Source organism: Acanthopagrus latus, chromosome 23, assembly GCF_904848185.1.
Source record: "Acanthopagrus latus isolate v.2019 chromosome 23, fAcaLat1.1, whole genome shotgun sequence".
NCBI lineage: Eukaryota > Metazoa > Chordata > Actinopteri > Spariformes > Sparidae > Acanthopagrus > Acanthopagrus latus.
Window position 1 is genome coordinate 2,415,104 of NC_051061.1, and position 20,694 is coordinate 2,435,797.

Below are 20,694 nucleotides of genomic sequence, written 5' to 3' on the forward strand. Positions count from 1 at the left end.
TGTACACAGGTGTGTTGATGAGGGTTCTCAGTCATCCAGGTAGGCAACAAGGGCCAGTGCCCCCGTAACTCTGAGTCCGGATCCCCCTGTGGCTCCCCCCCGACAGGGAGTCTGCATCAGTACATCATTAATACAATGACATATTTCCTGCAATGATTTTGTACTGAAGGGAAAGGCGGAAATGAAGTGTCTCAGCAGTTTACTAGCCAATCAAAAATGTTGAAATTGCAAATATTGTTTTAAGTCCCATTTATCTTTGTCTGTACGGGGGATTTGTCTTTTTTTCCTGGGTTGTATTTGCCCCCCCCCCACAAAAAACTGCTCCCAACCTGGCCTCGTAGTCTACTTTTACTCCACTAGATGATAAACAAATGAAATATGAATGATTATTACAGGGCCAAATTCAAAAGCTTCCCAGAAGTTCTTAAAGTAATTAAAATTAACCCCATATTTACCAGCTGTAGCATTTTAAGTGATGTCCATGTTAATACACCGATAATTATAATTACATAGAACAAGGTGTATTAACTGTCACTATATCAGTCTTTATAAATATTACAAGCTGAAGAAGATGAAGAAATGATACTATTTATGCTTAAATGATAATTTAAGCTAAGGATAATCAGTCAAATTCACAGCTGTTGTGAACTTGTTTTGGCCCTTTTTTTCTTATATGTTTTAGGGCATTTTGTATCTATTTGACAGTGGACAGGAAAGAAATGACAAGAAGTCAGGTTAGATAGGAGAGTCGGAATAATATTCTACCAAGTGTCCCTGCTGGAACTGAACCAAGGAACATTGTGAGTAGACTATGTATATAATCATTAGGATAACAGGTCATCAATTATAGCAAAGTTGTACATTTTACATCAGCAGATCTTTTAATAGGATTTCCGACAAATAGTGAGACTAAAGCAGCTCTAATTTCCTTTACTCTTTTTTTCACCATAATAAGATTAGATCTAAAAATACATACACATTTTTCCAGTTTGATTCGACTTTTATTGAAGCTTGCAGAGTACACATCAGAGAACCCTGGGAAACCCCACCAATATGAAACATTTGGTACCCTGTTGAATGTCAATGGCAATATTAAATCAAACATATGCTGTTTACCCAAGTACCCAGTGAAAGAATTTAAAGCTCAGCTGCCAAAACTTTACCTTCCACGTAAAATGTTATGTTTTATCACATAATATGTTATATATGTTATGTTAGGCTGTAACAATTGCAATATATATCCATATATTGATGCCAGTACCACAAATTTGAATATGCATAAGCAAATAAATACAGAGTGCATTTAGGAATCATGAATAAAGTACAAAAAAAAAAAGCCAAGTCACCATAGTTTTAAAGTCAAAATGGAAGTACAATGAAACAAAGGGATTCATAATCAACGGGAATGAAACAGAAGAAATCTTGAAGAATCAGAATGAAACTGCGCCACCCTTTCCTGTTTGCATTCACTTCTTGCCCGACACCATTACTCCAAACTCCTGGATGGAGATTTCTTTGTTTATGTACTGCTGAAGGTGGTAATCTGTGATATGCCCAAGACGCAGAGCATCGTCGATAGAGAACTTCTTCCCTGATTTTCTGTCGTGAAGAACCGAGGACTCTCCTTTGGGCCCCTTCACTGTAATCTCCTCCCAGTCGCACTCCTGGCTCTGCAGGTTGACAAACATCTTCCAGTCGATCAGCCCTAGCTTGTAGGCCTCTTCAGGTCGCATCTCTTTGCCCGTATCTGGATCGATGACCACGATGGATCTGCGGAGATGACTCTCCCTCTGTTCCTTCTTCATTCTCACTGCTGTCAGGTTCTTTTGAAGCCTCTCGATCTCTTCATCCTTCTGTGTGGTTATGCGCCTGAGCTCTGCGAGTTCTCTCTGTAGAGAATCAAGCCTCAGCTCCAGGTTCTTTCCATCCTCCCTTGGTGCTGACTCGGTGATAAGACGAGTCTCTTTGGTGGTGATCTCAATTTCTGAGCGAAGTTTGCGGATCTCATTCTGCAGCCTTTGGTTCTCTTGCACCAGCCGGTTACTTTCATCACGGATGTAGTCCAGTTCTTTAGAAGACTTGGTGTTCGAGAACTCCATGTCAGAGTATCTGGTGGTGAGTATGGTCAGCTCCTGGTCAAGTTCTCGCCTCCTCCTTTTCTCCTCTTCCAGAGTCCTCTTTAGGTTTTCAATCTCAAACTCTGCCTCTGGGTCTCTCTCAACTTGGACTTTCTCCGTGCGGACAACTCTTTCCTTCACATCCATTTTCTCCAGGGTGAGCTGCTGCTGGATGAGAGCATTCAATTCTTTCTCAAGCAGAGTGCGTTTGTGCCTCTCTTCTTCCAGCTGAAGTTTGAGCATGGAGTGTTCCTTCTCCTGCTGGGGATCCTGCTGCAGGACTACCTTCTGTTTGACGGTCACTTTCTCACGGTTTTCTTTATCACGGATCTCCAGCTCATGAAGTCTGACCCGGAGCCTTTGGATCTCCAATTCTGCATCGCGCCTTGCCTTGCGCTCACGCTCCAGTTCTTCCAGTTGCATGTCCAGGTCAGCCTTTTGTCTCTGCAGTTGGTTGAGTTCCATTTTCAGGCTCTCCTTTTGTTTCTGCTCATTGCTGATGTTTTGTGAGAAGGTCTGACACTCTGACTTGAGGACAACATCTTCTTCCATCTTGACCACTTCTTGGTGAACGATTTTCTCACGGACCTGAGACAGATCCATTTTCTTCAGTCGGATTTTCTCTTCTTGGGCTGACCGTTCTCTCTCAAGGTCAAGGCGTTTACTCTGTTCATCAGCCAGTTTCTTTTTGAGGATCTCAATTTCTTCCTTGGTCTTGGGGTCTTCTCTGTATTGCAGCACCTCATTGACCACTTCCTTCGTCTGCACTTGGGGTTTGGTGTCCCTCCATCTCTGAATCTCATCACGAAGCTGACGGATTTCCATCTCGGCTTTCTCAGTGTGGTGGGTTTTGTCTACAATTTCGATGCGAAGTCTCTCCAGTTCTCTTTCCGTCTGCGGATCCGTCTTGTATTTGATGACTTCTTTGATGATCTCTTTGACCTCCACTTGAGGCCCTCTGTTCCTCAGCATGTTCAGCTCATCCTGCAGGGATCGAAGTTGGAGCTCTGAATCTTTGTAGCGCCTCTGGTGCTCTACGAGTTCAAGCCGGAGATTGGCAACTTCATTCTCAGCCTTGGGGTCAGGGCGGACAATCTCCCGCACCTTCTCTTGAATGACGACTTTGGACTTCTCCTCCTCGAGACTGGTAATTTTCCTCTGAAGGTCAGCCTTTTCCCGCTGTGATGATCTTCGTTTGGCCTTCTCGTCTTCGTACTGCCTTCTGAGGTTTTCCACCTCTCTTTCGAGGGCGACATCTTTCTCGACTTTTAGCACCTCCTTGATAGAGATCTTTTCCTCTGCCATTGCCTTCTCCTTCTCCATCCTTCTGAGCTTCTCCTGAAGAAACTGAAGTTCATCCTCTAGCTGCTTCCTGCCATCCATTTCCTTCTGCTTCCTGTCAAGGAGCACTCTGTACTCTGTCTCAAGTTGTGGATCATTCTGGACTTTGATCACTTCCTCTTCGGTGATCACCTCCTGCTCCCTGTTCTTCTCCTCAGCCAGGAGTGTCACCTGCTTTTGTATCTCAATCAGCTCAGAATCTTTCGTCATCTTCTGCCGTCTTAGCTCATCGAGCGCCTCGCGAAGCTTGCGCATCTCCTCCTCCTGACCACGGTCTTTTTCTATACGCAAGACCTCCTTCACAGTATATTGCTGTGCCCCTTCTTTGATCTCCGTCTCCAGGCCGCGTAACTTCAACTTAAGTACCTCAAGGTCATTCTCCAAAACATGGGTAGTGCGGCGCTCCTCCGAGAGTTTCTGCTGGACCTTATGGACTTCCTCATCCAGCTGCGGGTCAGCGACCTTTTTGATCAGCTCCTTCTTGACAATTGTGTCCTGGGGCTTCTGCCCTTCAAGGACATAGATGTCAGTCTGGATGGATTCAACTTCTCTCTCAAGCTGCTCCCTCCTTTGGATCTCGTCCTCCAGCTGCTTCTTGATTCTCCATGTCTCTTGTCCCGGGGCAGCAGCATTGACCGACCGGACATTTGTAGCCTGGATTACAGTGGTGTCCGGTTGCTATACGAAAGGAAATCATTATCATAATATTGCTTTTTAAATTGTATTATTATTGTTATTATTGATTACTGTTATGTTGAAATATTTTACCTGGTTGAGAAGACTCTGGGCAAACTCCAGATTCTGTAGCTTTTGTTTGCTCACAGCATTAACCTCAGTAAACTTAGCCTCAATAGCAGCTTCCTGTAAACATTGAAACAACATGTCATGGAAAGCACATGCAGTAAATCTTCCAGTAACTTCATTGGTTCTTAACCCTTTTAGCCGACTATCCTTAAAATTTCATTTTCTCATTTTCAACCCTGTTAATTCTTGTGTGCTCCCTCAGATGAATCTCATGATTGGTAGCTCTCTGCCCATCAGCTGCATCTGGTTTGATGATATGAAGTATTTGAAAAAAATACTGGTGATTGTATCTATTCCTAGTAGTAGGTCAGCTTTCATGTTGAATAAGTAGTTTTTCCTTGAAATAACACCTTCTGTACCTCGCCAATTGGTGCTACACAACTCAATCCAGTGCTTATTACCTGAAAACTGTAGATAAAAATGTCTCCTGCCGATCAGTTTAAATTTCCCTCAGCAAAGAATATTCAACGCATAATGTTTTACCTGAATTGACAGTGACATGCCATGATAGCTTGACTGTTGTGCCTCACCTCTGCCTTGACAACCAGTGCAGGTGATTCCAGTCTGCTCCTCTTGTATGTCTGAGATACAACGCCATCCTCAAGGTCAAGGATGGATCGGAACTTTTCAGTTTCATTCTCATAGTCCTACAAAGAAGAATAGGTAAACCAATAATCAAACCGGCATCTTTTTTTTTGTTTTTCTGCAAATTAAAGGTTGTGATGTCGTGGTAAAAGTCAACATTGACCGGAGAATACTTACTCTGACAGCTTGCTGGTAAAGCTGAGCATTTTTGGAGACGTTGTTCAAGTCAGACTCCTTTCTTGCAAGATCAGAGAGCAAGTTCTGTAGGCGACAAAGAATTTGCTTTAAGCTTTTTTTTTCTCTAGCAGAGCATGAATATGAGTATGTTTCTGCTCATTAGTCTTACCCTCTGATTCTTCAGCTTGGTTTCCACTTGTCTCGCGTCATCAGTTTCACGGGGCTCGTAGTTTGGGACACGAGACAACCAGTTGTTCAGATTGTCGTAATCATTGCGGTAATTGTTGTACGAAATCTTTGCTCTCTGCAAGCTCTGAGACCTGAAACACACAGCAAGAGAGATCATCGTGCGGATCTTACGTACAGGGCTGTGTGATGTGTTTTACTGTGGTGCTTCTTCCATGAGTTTTGATGCACAGACTTGTCCCTATCCTGACCCTCTCACCTGGAGTCGAGCTGCTTGTTGAGGTTGTTGTAGCGCTTGTTGAGCTTCTCGACCTCCGCTTGCTGCTTCTCAATGTCGGGGCAGTGCTCTTGGAATTTGGTGGCCATGTTGTCGCAGCTGCCTTTGGCCAAGCGAAGGTTCTGCTCTGTGTCAGTGATAAGTGACCTCTTGGACCTCAGGTTTGATGCAGCATCCTGCCGGAGAAGCGAGAAAGACTCAGTAAATATATGTAGTAATATGTTCTTCAGGAAGATCCACCACCTCATAAAATTGTTGAATGTATGCAATAATTCCACTCATCTTATACTGTGTATCTGGTGATAAAGGCACTGTCTCACTTGCATACACAAGGAACATGGCTAGATTAACTAGTGAGTGGGCAGTGGAGCAACGAGGGAAGTGCAGGGTGGGAGTAAATGCAGATCTCTGCCGACAGCATCTCCCAACCAGCCAGCCAAACCAGTGGAATGTTTTCCAGATGTCTAGTTCCTAATGTTAGGATGCCACCATACTATCTGAGCGAGAGTCCACCAGGGTGCACATCACAAATTATATGACGTCATCACAGCCACGTTGGCATTTTTATTTTTTATTTTTCCGGTGCCCTCTTCTTGTTAGCTTTACGCTAAAGAATCACCCTACATAATTTGTGCTCTGGTCATTACGACCTTGATCTTGTTACACAGCCTTGCTGTAAAATAATGCAATAATGAAATACGAATCTTGAATTTTCACCCAAAATAAAGTGTCACATTTACTATAATTCCCCTTTTTTTATCAGTCAGTTTGGGACGTGATTGTAATGACTGCCAAAGCCATCTTACTGCAAGTTCACGCTGTGTTTTCTCGAGGGACGACATGTCGGCTGGAGCCACCTCCTCCCTGGCCAGCCTGTTCTCAATGGTGGAGAGAAAATTCTTGCCATTTTGAATGGAATTCTCCAGCTGGTTGGAATTCTTCAGTCTAAAACAGAGGTGAGCGCAGTTGTTGTTGTGAGCAGAAAAGCATTTCATCATTTATGTGATTTGTACCCAATTAAAGCAATAAAGAAACAGAGAGATATGAGGAATATTGCTCCAACAACAAGTTAAGATAAATATCAAGTCCCTTACTTCTCCTCAGAGCACTGAAGAAGCTGCTCAACTTTGGTGTACTTTTTGTTGGCTCCATCCACCTTGCTGTGGAGTTGAGGAGCGCTGGCACAGTTTGGGTTTGAGACCAAGAAGTTCTTTGCTTCCTGCACTTTAGATGACTTCTCTGGCTCAATCTTCTTGACAGCGGTAGCAATGTCCTGAAGCGAAATGTGAGGGTTGGCGAATCTTCAAATGCATAAATAGTCGATCTAAAATGTTGGAGCTAAATTGGGAGATTCGGTATGAAGACACAGCAATGGAATGAAGCTGCAGACATTACCTTCATATCCTGCAGGCGGTCGGAGCTGTCCTGCAGTGGCCTGCTCTGCTCCAGTGGTGGGCGCACTCGAGAATAAATAGCCTTTTCCTGTTTGTCCAGGTCACTGACAACCTTATCCAGACCAGCCATCAGCTGGCGGCACTGCTGCTCTTGCTTGTCTGGGGTGACACACACAACATGATGAGCATCATCATCTGGCTTCATCCACTTACTGCAGTGGCACAGAGTAACTGCTTTAGTGGGGGGGGGGAGGTTGTAAAACAAGTCCTCAGTGACTTCCACATATGATTTCCAACAAAATCTTTAACACCTTGCAAGTTTTATTTTGGGCCAAATTATTGACAGATTTCGTACACATCATTCACAGCAGAATAGAAACACTTTAATAGTTTAGGTTGAAGCTGTAACACTCGTTTTTTTTAAAATTCATAATTTAATAAGGAATAGTCTATAAACATGATCTACAAACATGATTTGGATGGCCATTAAAAACAAGCACCTCATGTTTATAAACCTTTACAATTATCATGAAGCGTAATCAGCTATTCATTTATTAATGATTATAATACCAAATCAAATTGTCAAATTGCGGAAAACAAATAAATCAAGTTGTTTGACTGTGCATACACGACAAGTTTCCTAAGATCTGCACCCAGCAGAATTTGCGCAGTGTCCTGTACCTGTAGCTGTGCCGGTCCCACTCGCCTTCCTCAGCTCATCGTAGCGTTTCTGCAGAACTCCCTTGCTGCTTGCCATTTTTTGCTTGACGGCTTTTTGCTGGCTGGCCATGCTGCAAGTACACAATACAGTGCAAGTTATTACTACTATAACGTCACGAGAATAAAATCCAATTGAGTTTGTCATCCAGTGAATGTAGTTCTTGCACACACATGTATACATGTCCGCACACACTCACTTGTCAGCGATGGCCACTGCCTCGGGGTCAGTGGGGGGGATCATGAAGCAGACGGCTGGAGCAGTGTATTTACGTCCGTGCGTATCCTTCACGTCCCATTTGTTCCCATTGTTCCGGAGCAGAGTGTACCTCTCCCCACGCAGAATCTGCCCCTGTACACATTAAAACAACACACACACACACACAGAGATTGGTTGGTTAACAGATTAATAACCAAAGAGAGACATAAATGAGGTCAAGAGACAACCCACACATGAAGAGCTTTGATTCACAGGCTCTATAGTCCAAGTTCAGACCTCTTCAAATTCCCTGTGTTCTGATCCTCAGGGATTTGAAACAACATCCTAAAAGTCTGCGTCTGGGCGCTCTACTGAAGGGATTTGAATACATTATGCCACAAAACCCTCAAGTTACAGGCCTAGTATTCAGAAAAGGTAAAGCAAAGGGAGAATGCTGAGTCATTCACTCTGATAGCAGGGAACATCCTGGGATTAGAGCACTGACAGCCAGTGACAGAGAAAGAACAACATTAAATAAAGGATAAGATAAAAATGGGGTCACTGCTGAACAGAGAGACAATTAGGAGAAAGCTTCCTAAGAGGAAATACACAATATGTCTTCTGAGACAGTCCGAGACAGCTAAAACTCTGTGATGATAACCTACACTGTGTCTTCACACAGACCAACTCACAATGTCACTTGCTTTTGACTGCAGATCAAACCTATCAAGCAGATGAACAGTAACTCCCGTGCTGTTGTACTGAGAGGCGACAACATCACTATTTCATGACTGTGTAATCGTCTGACCAAATAAAGACACATATTAATGACAGCAGGTCTATCAAATGACCGGCTCTATCAATATTTCACAAAGGGATAAAGGGGACAAAAAAGTTGTCCTCTCAACTCGACTGCCATGCCCCCAACCCTGCCCGGCCTATATGGTAGCATTTTTCAAGAGCTACGTTTTTGTCCGCACACACGCCATATTGTGGTTGGCAATTTCCGCAAAAAGCTTCAAAAAGCTCAGTTTGGAGTGTGGAGAATGCTGCAATATTACAGCAATATTAACTATTCTCGAGACTTTATCTAAAGATGAGCCGATTTTAGCTAAATAACTGGGTCCAATAGAGCAGACGCGTTGTGAAATTCTGTTTTTACCTGTCTGCTTTTCAAAGAATAAAAGGACTGGAACGCTTTTTATACTTGTGATTCATGGTGTCCACTGCAGTGAATACAATATATTGAAAATACTGGCATGATTTTTCAGTTAATTAAACATAATAACAAATTATTATTATTAGTTATTTAGTTAAGTCCAGTTTACTTGCTGTTAACTGCTCTATGACTAAACCAAATCTTAGCTTAAACAAATCCTTGTGGGTGTAACGCAGCATTAGTGTCACATGTTGGTCTACACTTCTTTAGGGGAATCACTGAAGCCTCATACTTGGAAATAAAGCTGTTGGCTTTTTTTTTAGGCTTAAAAATAATGTTTAATAAGTTTAATCAAAGAATGAATGAATGAATGAATGAATGAATGATAATTGTTTTTTGACAATTTTTTTTTGGTTTCTCACATTTAAACACCAGCAACAAATGCCGAGTCACTCAATAAGTGTTCATATCATCTTTCTTGAACACGCTACGTACATCTTCTGTGTCGTATTCGCACAGGGCCTCCACGGGCAGCAGCTTCTGGGGGGTCTCCCGCCGGTACTTCAGAGGCACGACCTGCAGGCTGCGCTTCTGAAGAGCACTGACCCGCTCATCAAAGTGGTTCATGGCTTTGGCTTGGTCCTACATACACAAACACAAACACACGGAAAAATATATTTCACGGTTTTGTAGAAGGAGCCGGCGGTTAGAGAGTCGGCGATGTATCTGTGCACAGATAAAGGAAAACTCACATCTAACTCCTGGATCAGACCCTCCATCTGATACACATCTTTAAACTCCGGGTCGTACTTCTGGCTAATATCTTTCTCCAGCCGCTTCAGCAGGTCCTGGGTGTCCCGAGCCTCCTTGTGGAACTGCAAACACGCACACACACACAGATGCACACACAGAAACGGATGAGCTTTACATGTTTAAATGTGTGTTCGAGTGCGCACGAGTGCTCGGCTGTCGTGCGTGTCTCACCTTGTGGTACTCATCCATCTGCTTGAGATGGTTCTCCTCACAGATGAGCAGGTTCAGGTACTCCTTCCAGTCAGCATGGACTGCCTCCATATGAGCCTGACAGACAGTAATGTTTGTGGGAATTAGTTAAAATGAAGTCAAGTAATATTTAAAGTACAACACATGCATTTATGGTCTGTTCTACACCCCCACCTCACCCAGTTGAGTGCACTCATGATCGCTTACCGAAATGACGTTCTTCCCTGGATGGTCAGAGGCGATCAGCTTCTCCCCGTCGTCATTCAGCTTGGTGATGGTGGCCTCCTTGGACTCCAGACACTTGCTGATGAAGTTCTGTTGGGGTGAGACAGATGTGCTGAGTTCACCGGATATCGGGTTTGATTTTCTTGGCCGTGTCCATCTTCGTATGCATTGATTCACAATGTATATACACAGTGTGTGTGTGTGGCCATCCCCTCAGCTACCTCATACTGCCTCTGGCGGGCGGGGTAGCCCAGGTTGGCGTCGCTCCAGTCGTAGTTGAGCCTCTCCTCGGCCTGCTGGTCCATCCAGTACAGCTCATTGGTGCAGCGCTGCATGTAGTCCCGCAGGCTCAGCAGGTTGCGCTGACGAGCGGTGGAACTGGCCTAATCGAGGGAAAAATAGAGAAAGTTAAACAACCAGTAGATTTTCAAACGTAATGGCACGCAAGAACCAGTTTATAATATATGAAAACACACAAAATGTAGACATACAGCTGAAGGCTTGAAGAGTGAATGTATGCATATGTGTGTGTGTGTGTGTGTGTGTGTGTGTGTGTGTGTGTGTGTGTGTGTGTGTTTGGGGGGATTTATCACCAGCAATTTGTTGTACTTCATCTGGAGGCCACTGACGTATTCCTGTAGAAACAGAGCAAACAGGGAGAGTGAGAACAAGACAAACAAGACGAGGCTCATGTGAGTTATTTATGATGGAGAAAACTTTCACTTATTGTTCATCACTGCTAAAACTGACGGCTATGTTAAGCAATATTTACAACAAGTAGTCCTCATCAAGCAATCTGGTCAACTCGACATTAAGAACAAACTCAATTATTACCACTCATGAAACTCGACCACTGTTTGTTTTTCTGTTCTTACCTTGTCTCCACTGGTGGAGATGTGCGGGGCCAGAGCCTCCACCTCACTGTGGAAGATGTTGTGTTCCTCCACCTCGTTCTCCACAGACGGCAGGTCCTCTCCAAAGCCTTTATTGTTCAGGTTGGCCTGGTCAGGGAGACAAAAACAACACATCTTGGTCCACTCCACCATGTTGATATGTTTGGACCTAACTCGGTCTGGCTGTAATTCTAGCACACTTTTGAACTGTTCACCCACAAATGAAATGAAATGTTCATAATGTTACAGCTAAAGGCTTCCAGAATGAACAATATGCAATCCACATAAGTTAATACATGTAATGCACTGCATTGTATCTCCTGTGAATGAATACGATCGAAGTATATCTTCCATTTTGGTATTTCCTTATCTTGATTATCTTTGGACCTGTATGTCTTCAGATCAAGCCAGTTGTTTATGTTTCGTAAGCTTTCTTAATCAATTTAACTCACTGTTTCAGTCACTTTGGGGCAGAAGAACAAGTTAAACACTAAACCTTAGACAGTGTATCAGCTAATGCAAGAGCAAACAGTTTCCTATTTGAAAATCTTGCATACACAGAGCAACAATTTTTACATCCAGCAGATGAATGTAGGTCAAACATTCACTCCCCCTTTAGCTGCGTCTCCTTCAACTCCTGAGAAAAATATTTGTCAAGTTAAAATTCAAGGCAATAAGACGCAGCCTAAACTGCAACATCCTCAGTTTGAGTTTGGCTGCTGGCATTCATCGTGAACATCATGTTCTCAAAAAACATAATACAATTTATGTCAACACACTAGGAAACTATCAATATTAAGATGTATTCTGATATGGTTCCAACAACACGTCAACCCGCATCAACAACTTGTGTGTGGGATCTTTGTCAGGTGCACAGTTGCAACCCTGTGACATGAGTCCTACCAGTTTATCGTCCATCATGGTGCCCCAGTTGATGCTGGGCTTCCCCTCAGTCCGGCTCAGGTGGTAGATATGGTCATGGTCCTCTCTCAGCTTCATCACTCTGTCACGCAGCTGCTTCATGCTGAGCACACGCACATAGTAGGTTAAATATTTCGTCAGCACAGTATTGCGTTTAAGCACTGGTAGAAGCCCAGGAGCGAGAGAGCGTGTGACTCACTCTTGTTCTATCATCTCGGCCTGTGGATGCTGGAGGCGCTTTGCCTCGACGGCGTCCTCGTCCAGGCCAGTGAGCAGCTCCAGAGAGTTGAGGATTCGCTTGTTGGTGTCATCCTGATACAGCGTCGGCTTCCCCTCATTAATCTTACTCACATCCTGGAGCAAAAACACACTGGGGGTAAGCTGGGCAGGGTTTAGCTAAGACGGGGATTTCCTCAACTAAAACCAGGCAGTCAGTTAAAAGCCAGGTATCAGCTGTACCTGATGTAAAAATGTCCAGGGGTAAGCATGTAGCTAAGCATGTTTTGCATTTCCATTACTTAGTCTGATAAAGTCAATATAAATTCAAATGTTGTTTCAGTTACTGCAGGTTTGCGTGTGATAATGTCTTGTGCAGTAATGTACAAGTGCCTCATGATGGCAGTAGCTGCATTTGAAGTAGTTTCTGTGAAGCGTGCAAGTCACAGAAGTTCATGCTCCTGCAAATGTTTCATAAAACAAGCAAGAATTGAGGGATTTCATGTACTGAAACGCTTTTAATTTGAAATGGAGAAAAAAACAAAGGGCTTTCTTTGACCAAATGCTCTTGTCAAACCGAGTTAATTGGAAAAAACTTCACTCGGAGACTGAGGCACAACACGGAGGTTTGGAGAGATATCTGTTCACACACTTCCCTCACCCATGTTGAGAGCTTAAGGGTTAAATGAATACAGCTGATATTTGATTGAAATCAGAACGCACAACTCTCACTTGCTCTTGCTACAGTATGTTGCTATTTGCAAAGCTTCTTACTTGTATTCTGACTAAAAATCCTAATTTCAATCATGTTTAAAGTCTTTGAACTCTGGTTGAACTTGATGCAGAGGGTGGGTTCTCTTTGTACCGCTTGGTTTCATGGAAAATCTCGAGCCCAAAGATATTACGTATTTTTTTCCCAGAGGTACCGTTAATGTATCAGATTTTGAAAATCAATATAGCAGTGAACAACATTTACGTTTGCCATGTAAAGATATAGTGGAGTAATGGTGTCCTGAGTAGATGGATGCATGTTAGCATTGGTGAGCAGTTCTAGAGAGAGACAGTTGATTGTTAAGTTTTATTGCCAGGTCTTTAAGTACTGGCACTCGAGGTAGGTGGCATCTGCATTTACATCCTGGGAATGAAATTTACCAATCAACAATCTTTCTTTCTCCACACTATATGGAGATTGTCAGCATCAGCATATCTCTGAGGCCTTGAAGACTGCTTCATCACATCGTACCTTGTTGAGGTTCTGCTCGACGTCATAGATGTTCTTCTGCACTTTATCAGCATTCTTTTGCAGTTTCTCGATCAGAGCGCTCAGTTCTGTTGACGGAGCCCTGGAAGACAGATACGGAGAGGTGAATTTTCCCACGTCCATTATCATTAGAGGTAACAGCCACAGCTGCTCCATGTAAGGATATGGACACAACGATGTCGATGAAAGTGCCACTCAATTCAGAGGAGCTGTTGCTTTAATGGTCAGCTAGGACCGTATACCATGTGCATTATGTAAAACTTGAAAATACCAACTCGTGCCTCATACTCATACTATTATCATGAATGGATTTGTTGATCTTCTGGTTCCTGCTTTTCAAGTGATGAAGAATTTTCTGTTTTATATTTTTGTGAATTTCATATATGTGTATATTTTTTATATGTTTTAATTTTTCAGACTTTAGGTTGAAAAAAAAAAAATCAAGCAATTTAAAGATGCCTGCTAGGATCTAAGGACTTACCATGGCCATTTTTGCTTTACTTGACTAAACAATCAATATTAGCAAATAAATAAATAAATAAATAAATAAAAATCACTGTGTCTAAACCAATGAACGTAATGGTTTCTCATCTTCGTATGTTTAAAAACTTAAATCATTAAACCCCATTTATTTTCTATTTTAATGTTTATTTAACAGGGACAATACATACAACATTGGCACAGAAAATGGGAAAATGTGATGCATATAAGACGTCTAGCTTCAGCTGATTTGCGGTCTTTGTCCCTGGTCAGGCTTTAGAATAGAATAAAATATTCAACTTATTATAGTGTTTGATGTCAAAACAACATATTACCAAGACTGAGGTTGGCAAAATACACAGATTCTCTGAGGATAAATATTATTAGTAAAGAGCAGCGAGCATTCATTTTAGCTTGTAGCTTCTCATAATTGTCAGCAGTTAAATGAAAAGCATCATTTAACTGCTGACAATGTTAACTGAGTTACTGGACGACGGAGCAAGATTATACTTGTTTAATGCTGTGCAGTCGGTGTCAGGATTTAACCAAAAGCTATTTGTGAGAGAAGAAGCACCACTCATCATCAATTCCAGGACAATCAGTTAAACTTTCTTTCATATCAGATCAGAAATGTATGCTTATAAATGTGTCAGACACCTGTTCAATCAACACTTAGGCGACTATGTTAGACGACTCTTCTGACTGGGATCATGGCCATAAAGCTTGATCAGGAGATCCTTAATATTCACAGTGTAGTTTCATCTGCGCAGTACTTTTAACTACTCTGTGATATGTACTATACATGATGTCTGTGTACAGTAACAGCTGTGAGCTAGTTCTATGACTAGCAATTAGTTGATGAGTCATAACCTGCTTCTATTCAACGTTTCCTCTGGGATCTTCATACCAGGATGATGACTCATTGTGTTTTCCTGACAAGCATAATAAATACCAGCATTGGATCTGACCGACTGGATGAAAATGAACACAAGTCAATATAATATATATATAACAATACACAACTGAAGACAGGAAACTGATCTTACATCAGACAGCTGAAGTAAAGAAAACTCCCCCAGCAGGTTTTTGCCTCTTATCATGCAGCAGACACACCTCATCCAATCACTGTCATAGCTACCGCTCACTGCAATGTGTGCCAAAGTGCATGTTCAAATGTACATACCATAATAGTTTTAATATGGAGCACTGGAACAAACTGTCTGTGAGATCTGCCTTTATTCTTTAACTGCCTCAGGAGTAGGTTGGCACCAGGGCCTGCCTGATATCAACACTGCCCATTTCATTGGCTGCGGTGTGTGTATGTGTGTTTGTGTGCATGCACGTGTGTTTGTGTGTGTGTGTTCGTCTGTGGGTTGGTGACAGACGCAGAGCAAAAAACATTCCATGTCTATCAACTCACATCTACCATCCATCTCCTCGTCTCCTGCTCATTTACTCCTATTCGCCATCTGCACATAGGTTACATAACGCCTGCACAACGCAAACTTTAATTTCAAAGTGCCTGCTGGTTTTGATAAAAGGGTTATTTATGTCAGAACAAGTCTGAACTGGTGAGCACTGCAGAATTCTGCAGAAGCAGCTTGTCGTTCGACTGTTGAAGTCTTTCCTAATGAAAAACACCCTGAGGGGGGTTTCTCATGGTAGCAAACACGTTCTCTTCTCTCCCTGCGGCCCCCAGTCCGACAGGTCCTTGTTTAAGCACAACCCCTCTATCCTTGGCTTTCAGAGTTGCGATGTTGTTCAGAGCTGACAAAAACTATCTGTGCCTTGATGGAGTGCTGGCAGTCCCGCTGACTCCATAAGTCAAAACAGTTATTTTTGTTGATTATCTGAATATTTTTTTAAAATTGGAATTCAAGCAAGTGAGAGCGATGCTACAATAGTAGTCCCTGGTCTACTATGTATGCTGTGCTCCAAACATGTTGTCAGAGAATTTTCAAGGGAGGCCCGCTGGCTTTGTGTCAATGTTTTGAGTGTGGTTATGTTGATTCTGGGAAGGAACTGGCACTGGAGCGCTAGCTTGAGAAACACAACTCAGATGTTTCCATGGGGAGAGGGTCAAATTGGAACCAGAACGTTTCAGGATGATGTCACAGAGGGTGTGGAGGGCTGCTGCTGTCAGCGGAGCCCTGCTCAGCATACATGGACGGATTATGAGACAATGGGCCAATGCTTATGTCTTAATAGCAAAACCAAGACATTGAAAATGACAGAGCTGCATCAGTTAGAGTTTTTATTGCATCTCTTTGTGGTCCGTATACAACTCTGGTGGTCCTTTTAACTGCTTGAGCCCCTGAGTCTGTGCATAGTAGGCCTTTTCAGTAATCCGGTCATATCTAGATAAGAAAAGGAGATATATAGGAGATATATTCACAAAAAGTAGCTGCCATTTACTGTCTCATACCCAACTTTCTATAAAGAGATTTTAAGTCTAGAACCTTGTGTTAACTTATGAGACAGCTGGATGATCACGTGATCGTGAGATCTTGCTAATCCATCCTGCGTTTGTCTTAAAGCTATGCATTTGTGGAAGACCACACGGTCATCAAACCAATCAATGTCCTATGAGTGTGGGTGTACGGGCGTGGTTTAGGTGTGAAAACCAGTTGGAGAAGTCGCTGTTCTTTCGAAAAGAACATTGACGGCTCCTCAAGAGGTTACCATAGCTGCCACAGCATCAGTTATATCAGAACTGGAGAGTATATTTCATTGAAATTTGAAATGTAATTCAACTTCACTCTTCTCTTGACGAGCTTCAGTAAGAGTTTGAGTTACCAACTGGCTCCACTGGTGGTAGTGCTCTCTTACTGTTGATCTGACTGTTTAAAGTTATCCTGTGAAAGACATCGGCAGACAAATGGCTCGTCCAATCAGCTGCCATCCAAGTGCCTGTCGTTTTCCAAACAGTCTCTAGTGGCGCCATTCCAATTGGCATGTCAAAATTTTGCAACAGGCCCAAACTAGCATTACATCTTATTCCTGTTTGGATGCAAAGATAGGTACTAATCCCCATCCCTGAGATGTTGGTGATCCGGCCATCTTCGGATCTCCTGCTTCAAATCTAAGCTGCCATTAGCCCTCTTCACGCTTCACACAGGACAGTTTGCCGGATATCACAGAGTTATTCATTATATTCTTTTCACATGCACCAACTGAAACCTGAATATGAACAGCAGCGTGAAGACGGAGCAGCATTATTCAGATTTCCATCTTTATCTGTTGGTGTTAAACAGTCTGTTGTTAAACAGTCATTATAACGCTGCCTTATCTTTCCTATGGCATCCTCATTGTTGCCTGATGAGTGGAAACCAGTACAGATACAAAACTGCAAATAAATCAGTGAACTTCTTTAACTAGGCATCTTAAAATAAATCTACTGCCGGTGCATTAGTCCTATGGAGGCAGATAGAAGATTCAGGTATGACAGTGGGAGGAGCACAGCGCACACTGGGGGATTACTATCTGCACAGAAGATCAGTCTGTCTGTTGGTATTAGACACCAAAGGTTGTTATTTTTGTGGGCCCCCGACCCCGTAGTACCTGTTGAGAGACAAGGAGCATGATGTGCTCCACTGTGTTCAAAGGCAGGTTGAAGACGGGACATTTGGTTGAAATGAAAATGAGCAGGGTGGAGATAAGGATTTCATGGACCCACCTCAGCCTCACCATTACACTTTATCACTTCCAGGCTTGGTGGAGGAACATTGTGGGAGAGGCTGCAAGCAGTTCCTCACACATTGTCTTTTAAAGGAGGACAGCCCAACACTTATCCAACCAGTTACGGCGACTTCGCTCCGCTGCCTATCAACCACACCCTCACTTGACTTCAAGCACACTTTCTGCATTCTAGTTATAAGTTGCATTCTAGTTACAATTGTGAATGTATCTACGTTTCGGTCTTAAACACAGTTCTTGCAGACACCAGCACTTCACATCCTGATAAATAAGACACAGGTCAAACACGAGAGAGCTCGTGTTTGATTGACAGTCAACTTTTAGTAGTTTACTAGTCTGCATTCAGCTCCACCTCTGGTTCCACCTTATTCTCTTGGTCAGAACACACACCATACTCCATTTAAAAAAATACTAAATATAACTGACTTTGCCTTTCCGCGAATATTAGCCACGATTTATCTGAAGTGTTTGGTGTTTTGTAAAGCTATTCTATATTATGTTTAATTCGGGAAGTATGCAATTCACCTAGCATTAATTCATTTAGAATTTCACACTGTCCACAGCCTTCTATCCAATACCACAGTGTAGTTTGATGGAAGGTGGATTAGAAGTTATGTTACTGATGTTAAAGATGAAGATCTGAACTGAGGGATACAGTCAGTGCAGGTGATACAGGAAGGTAAAAGACGGTACAGTGGAATTCCGTAGGATTCGAGACTCAGGTGAACCACGTCCAGAAGAAGAGTGCCACAGCTTTTTGTAAAAGAAAAGAACGTGTACTTACGTTGTCTTCGGCTGCGTTATAGCCGTGGACTTGGTCCTTTTCTTGAACATGGTGACAGGTCACCCGTCAGCGGACTCCGACAAGAAAACAATCCCTGCAGGACAGGTGGACCTCAGCTGAGTGTGAGTGAGCGTGTGTGTGTGTGTGTGTCCTCTGTTCGCTCCGGTGTGTGTGTGTGTGTCCCGTGTTAAGATTCCACACCTACTTTTCAATGTCAGATCCTCCCCTTCACACACACACACACACACACACACACACACACACACAGGCACAGCGCGACCGGGCTCATCATCCGGAACGTTCACTTTTTTTTTTCTCCTCACGCCCAACCTGTGTACCTGTGAGACGGCAGAGGGCAGGCCCCGCCCCTCACGCAGCCTCCCAGGCGTTCACACACACACACACGCACGCACGCACGCACAAGCAAATACTCACACATCCATTACATAACTTCATGCAAATCCACAATATTCACATAACCACTGATGCTGACAAACATGCAGCAGTGTTAAATAGGATGTCCTGATGGAGACGAACTTTATAATCGCATTATTACGGCGCAGCGATTCAAAGTGCACAACTATGTGAAAAAGGGTGTGACAGCATGTGTGTTCCTTATCAGTTCCGGTTTATGAAGTGAATTATTTTGTGTACTGTAACAGATTCATAGATGGAGCTGTTGTTGTAGACAACAGGGAGACAAAGACATTTAAAAAACGAGTACGGCATGAAGAAGTTTGAATATAAATCAACTATTGGGTCCATAGACCGAGATGGACACACCCACAGTCAAAGTCTGTGTGTGTTTGCCCGTGCGCGTGTGTGCGCGCGTCGGTGTGTGTGTGGGTGGGTGAGCTGCTTTGTAGCTTGGGGGGGTGTGGCAGCAAGGACAACACTGGCTGAACCAGTCAGACTCGACAGTGTCCTCCTTTCATGTTAATGCTCTCTCTCTCTCTCTCTCTCTCTCTCTCTCTCTGTTTGTGTGTGTGTGTGTGTGTGTGTGTGTGTGTCTGTCAGTGTAAGGTGTGTCACAGTGATACTCCAGAATTTCCACCAAACTAGCCGGATTAGAGAGAGAAAGAAAAGACATCAATGTAGACACCAAACACCAACAGAGACCTGACGACTAAGTGTTTGGGCATTTGAAAAGCTTTCAGAAACATCGATCTATGCTAACACTTTCTGACCTGTAACTCACCAAAACATTCTGGACTGTATTCAGTTGTGTCACTAGCGGTGTTGTACAGTACACATGTCATAAAATTAAAGGAATGTGGTATTACTGTGCAAATGACCCATACAAATACTAAATTAGTAACATTCAAACTCAGAATGATGACATCTACAATTTTAATGAGGTAATAATACAACTCAGAATGATGTATTTTTCCATAAGTGAATTGTTCTTAGAGGAAAATTAGGGTCTCAGAGCACTGATTGATGCTAGAAAGGTGGCAGGGTCCGCCACATATAAACAAACTAAAACAAAATAAATGATATTGTTCTTACGGTCAGTTTTATTCAGCCATGAAAACATAAAGAGTTTGTTTATATAGACATAAAAAATGAGCCAATGAACGTCTTTCTCATTAAAACGTCTTCCCCAAAACTACATATTGCACCTTTAAAGTGTACCTAGTAGTAGCAATCACACAATTCAAACAATAGAACAAGGATGACGTAGAGAAAAAGGAAGCTCGGCTGCAGAGATGAGGGCAGAGGATAGACCGGAGCAGACAGGAGGAGATGGCCTGTGACTGATTTAAGACTGAAACGACGATGACGAGGATGATGACTGCACTTGAGTGAATGTGCTTGATAGCATTGCATGGTTACATACGCTGCTCACTTACACATACCAAACCCAAAACCAGTCACTTGTAGTCATGTGCTGTAAGTTAGTGGTATTCTTGTTGCAGTAGAGGGAAGCTGACATCAGCACTCGGTGAGAGAACACAGCCCTTCAGTCCACTGACTGCACTGGCACAGCTGCTCTCCGGACGCAAAGAGCACCAGCGAACAGCACGGGGTCATTCTGCAGAAAAGATGCTTGCCCCAACAAAACTGTCACCTGGCAACAAGAGATGTGCACATTCCTGGTCAATTACTTTGTAAAAAAAAAAAAAAAAAAAAAAAAAAGGAAAAAAAAGATGTCAAAAAGATAAAATTGTTGCCAGTCATCCATGCAACATCACACCTGCAAAGCTCTTCAAGTATAAGCAAGAACAATATGCATGACTTGTTGCCAGGCATCACTTAA

At 42.9% G+C, this 20,694-nt stretch overlaps 1 protein-coding gene across 1 annotated transcript; it reads right to left on the reverse strand.

Annotated features, from left to right (window-relative positions):
- Positions 1-979: 979 nt before the first annotated feature.
- On the reverse strand, positions 980-18,625 carry ppl (periplakin). Its single transcript, XM_037089537.1, has 22 exons — positions 18,435-18,625; positions 13,457-13,556; positions 12,197-12,351; positions 11,980-12,100; positions 11,059-11,184; positions 10,777-10,818; positions 10,405-10,566; positions 10,166-10,273; positions 9,941-10,036; positions 9,709-9,831; positions 9,452-9,598; positions 7,799-7,950; positions 7,563-7,672; positions 6,883-7,040; positions 6,582-6,760; positions 6,294-6,432; positions 5,470-5,663; positions 5,194-5,344; positions 5,025-5,108; positions 4,793-4,909; positions 4,227-4,319; positions 980-4,136 (listed from the first exon to the last, which is right to left on the reverse strand). The coding sequence occupies exons 1-22, from the start codon at positions 18,482-18,484 to the stop codon at positions 1,467-1,469; spliced, it is 5,277 nt and encodes a 1,758-aa protein (XP_036945432.1). The 5' UTR covers positions 18,485-18,625; the 3' UTR covers positions 980-1,466.
- Positions 18,626-20,694: the final 2,069 nt, after the last annotated feature.

Coding starts and splice junctions, on each gene's coding strand:
- ppl (XM_037089537.1), bottom strand. CDS start 18,484: ATGTTCAAGAAAAGGACCAAGTCCACGGCTATAACGCAGCCGAAGACA. Junction 10,819..11,058: donor TCTCCACCAGTGGAGACAAG/GTAAGAACAGAA, acceptor CTGTTTCTACAG/GAATACGTCAGTGGCCTCCA. Junction 5,345..5,469: donor AACAAGCAGCTCGACTCCAG/GTGAGAGGGTCA, acceptor TGTGTGTTTCAG/GTCTCAGAGCTTGCAGAGAG.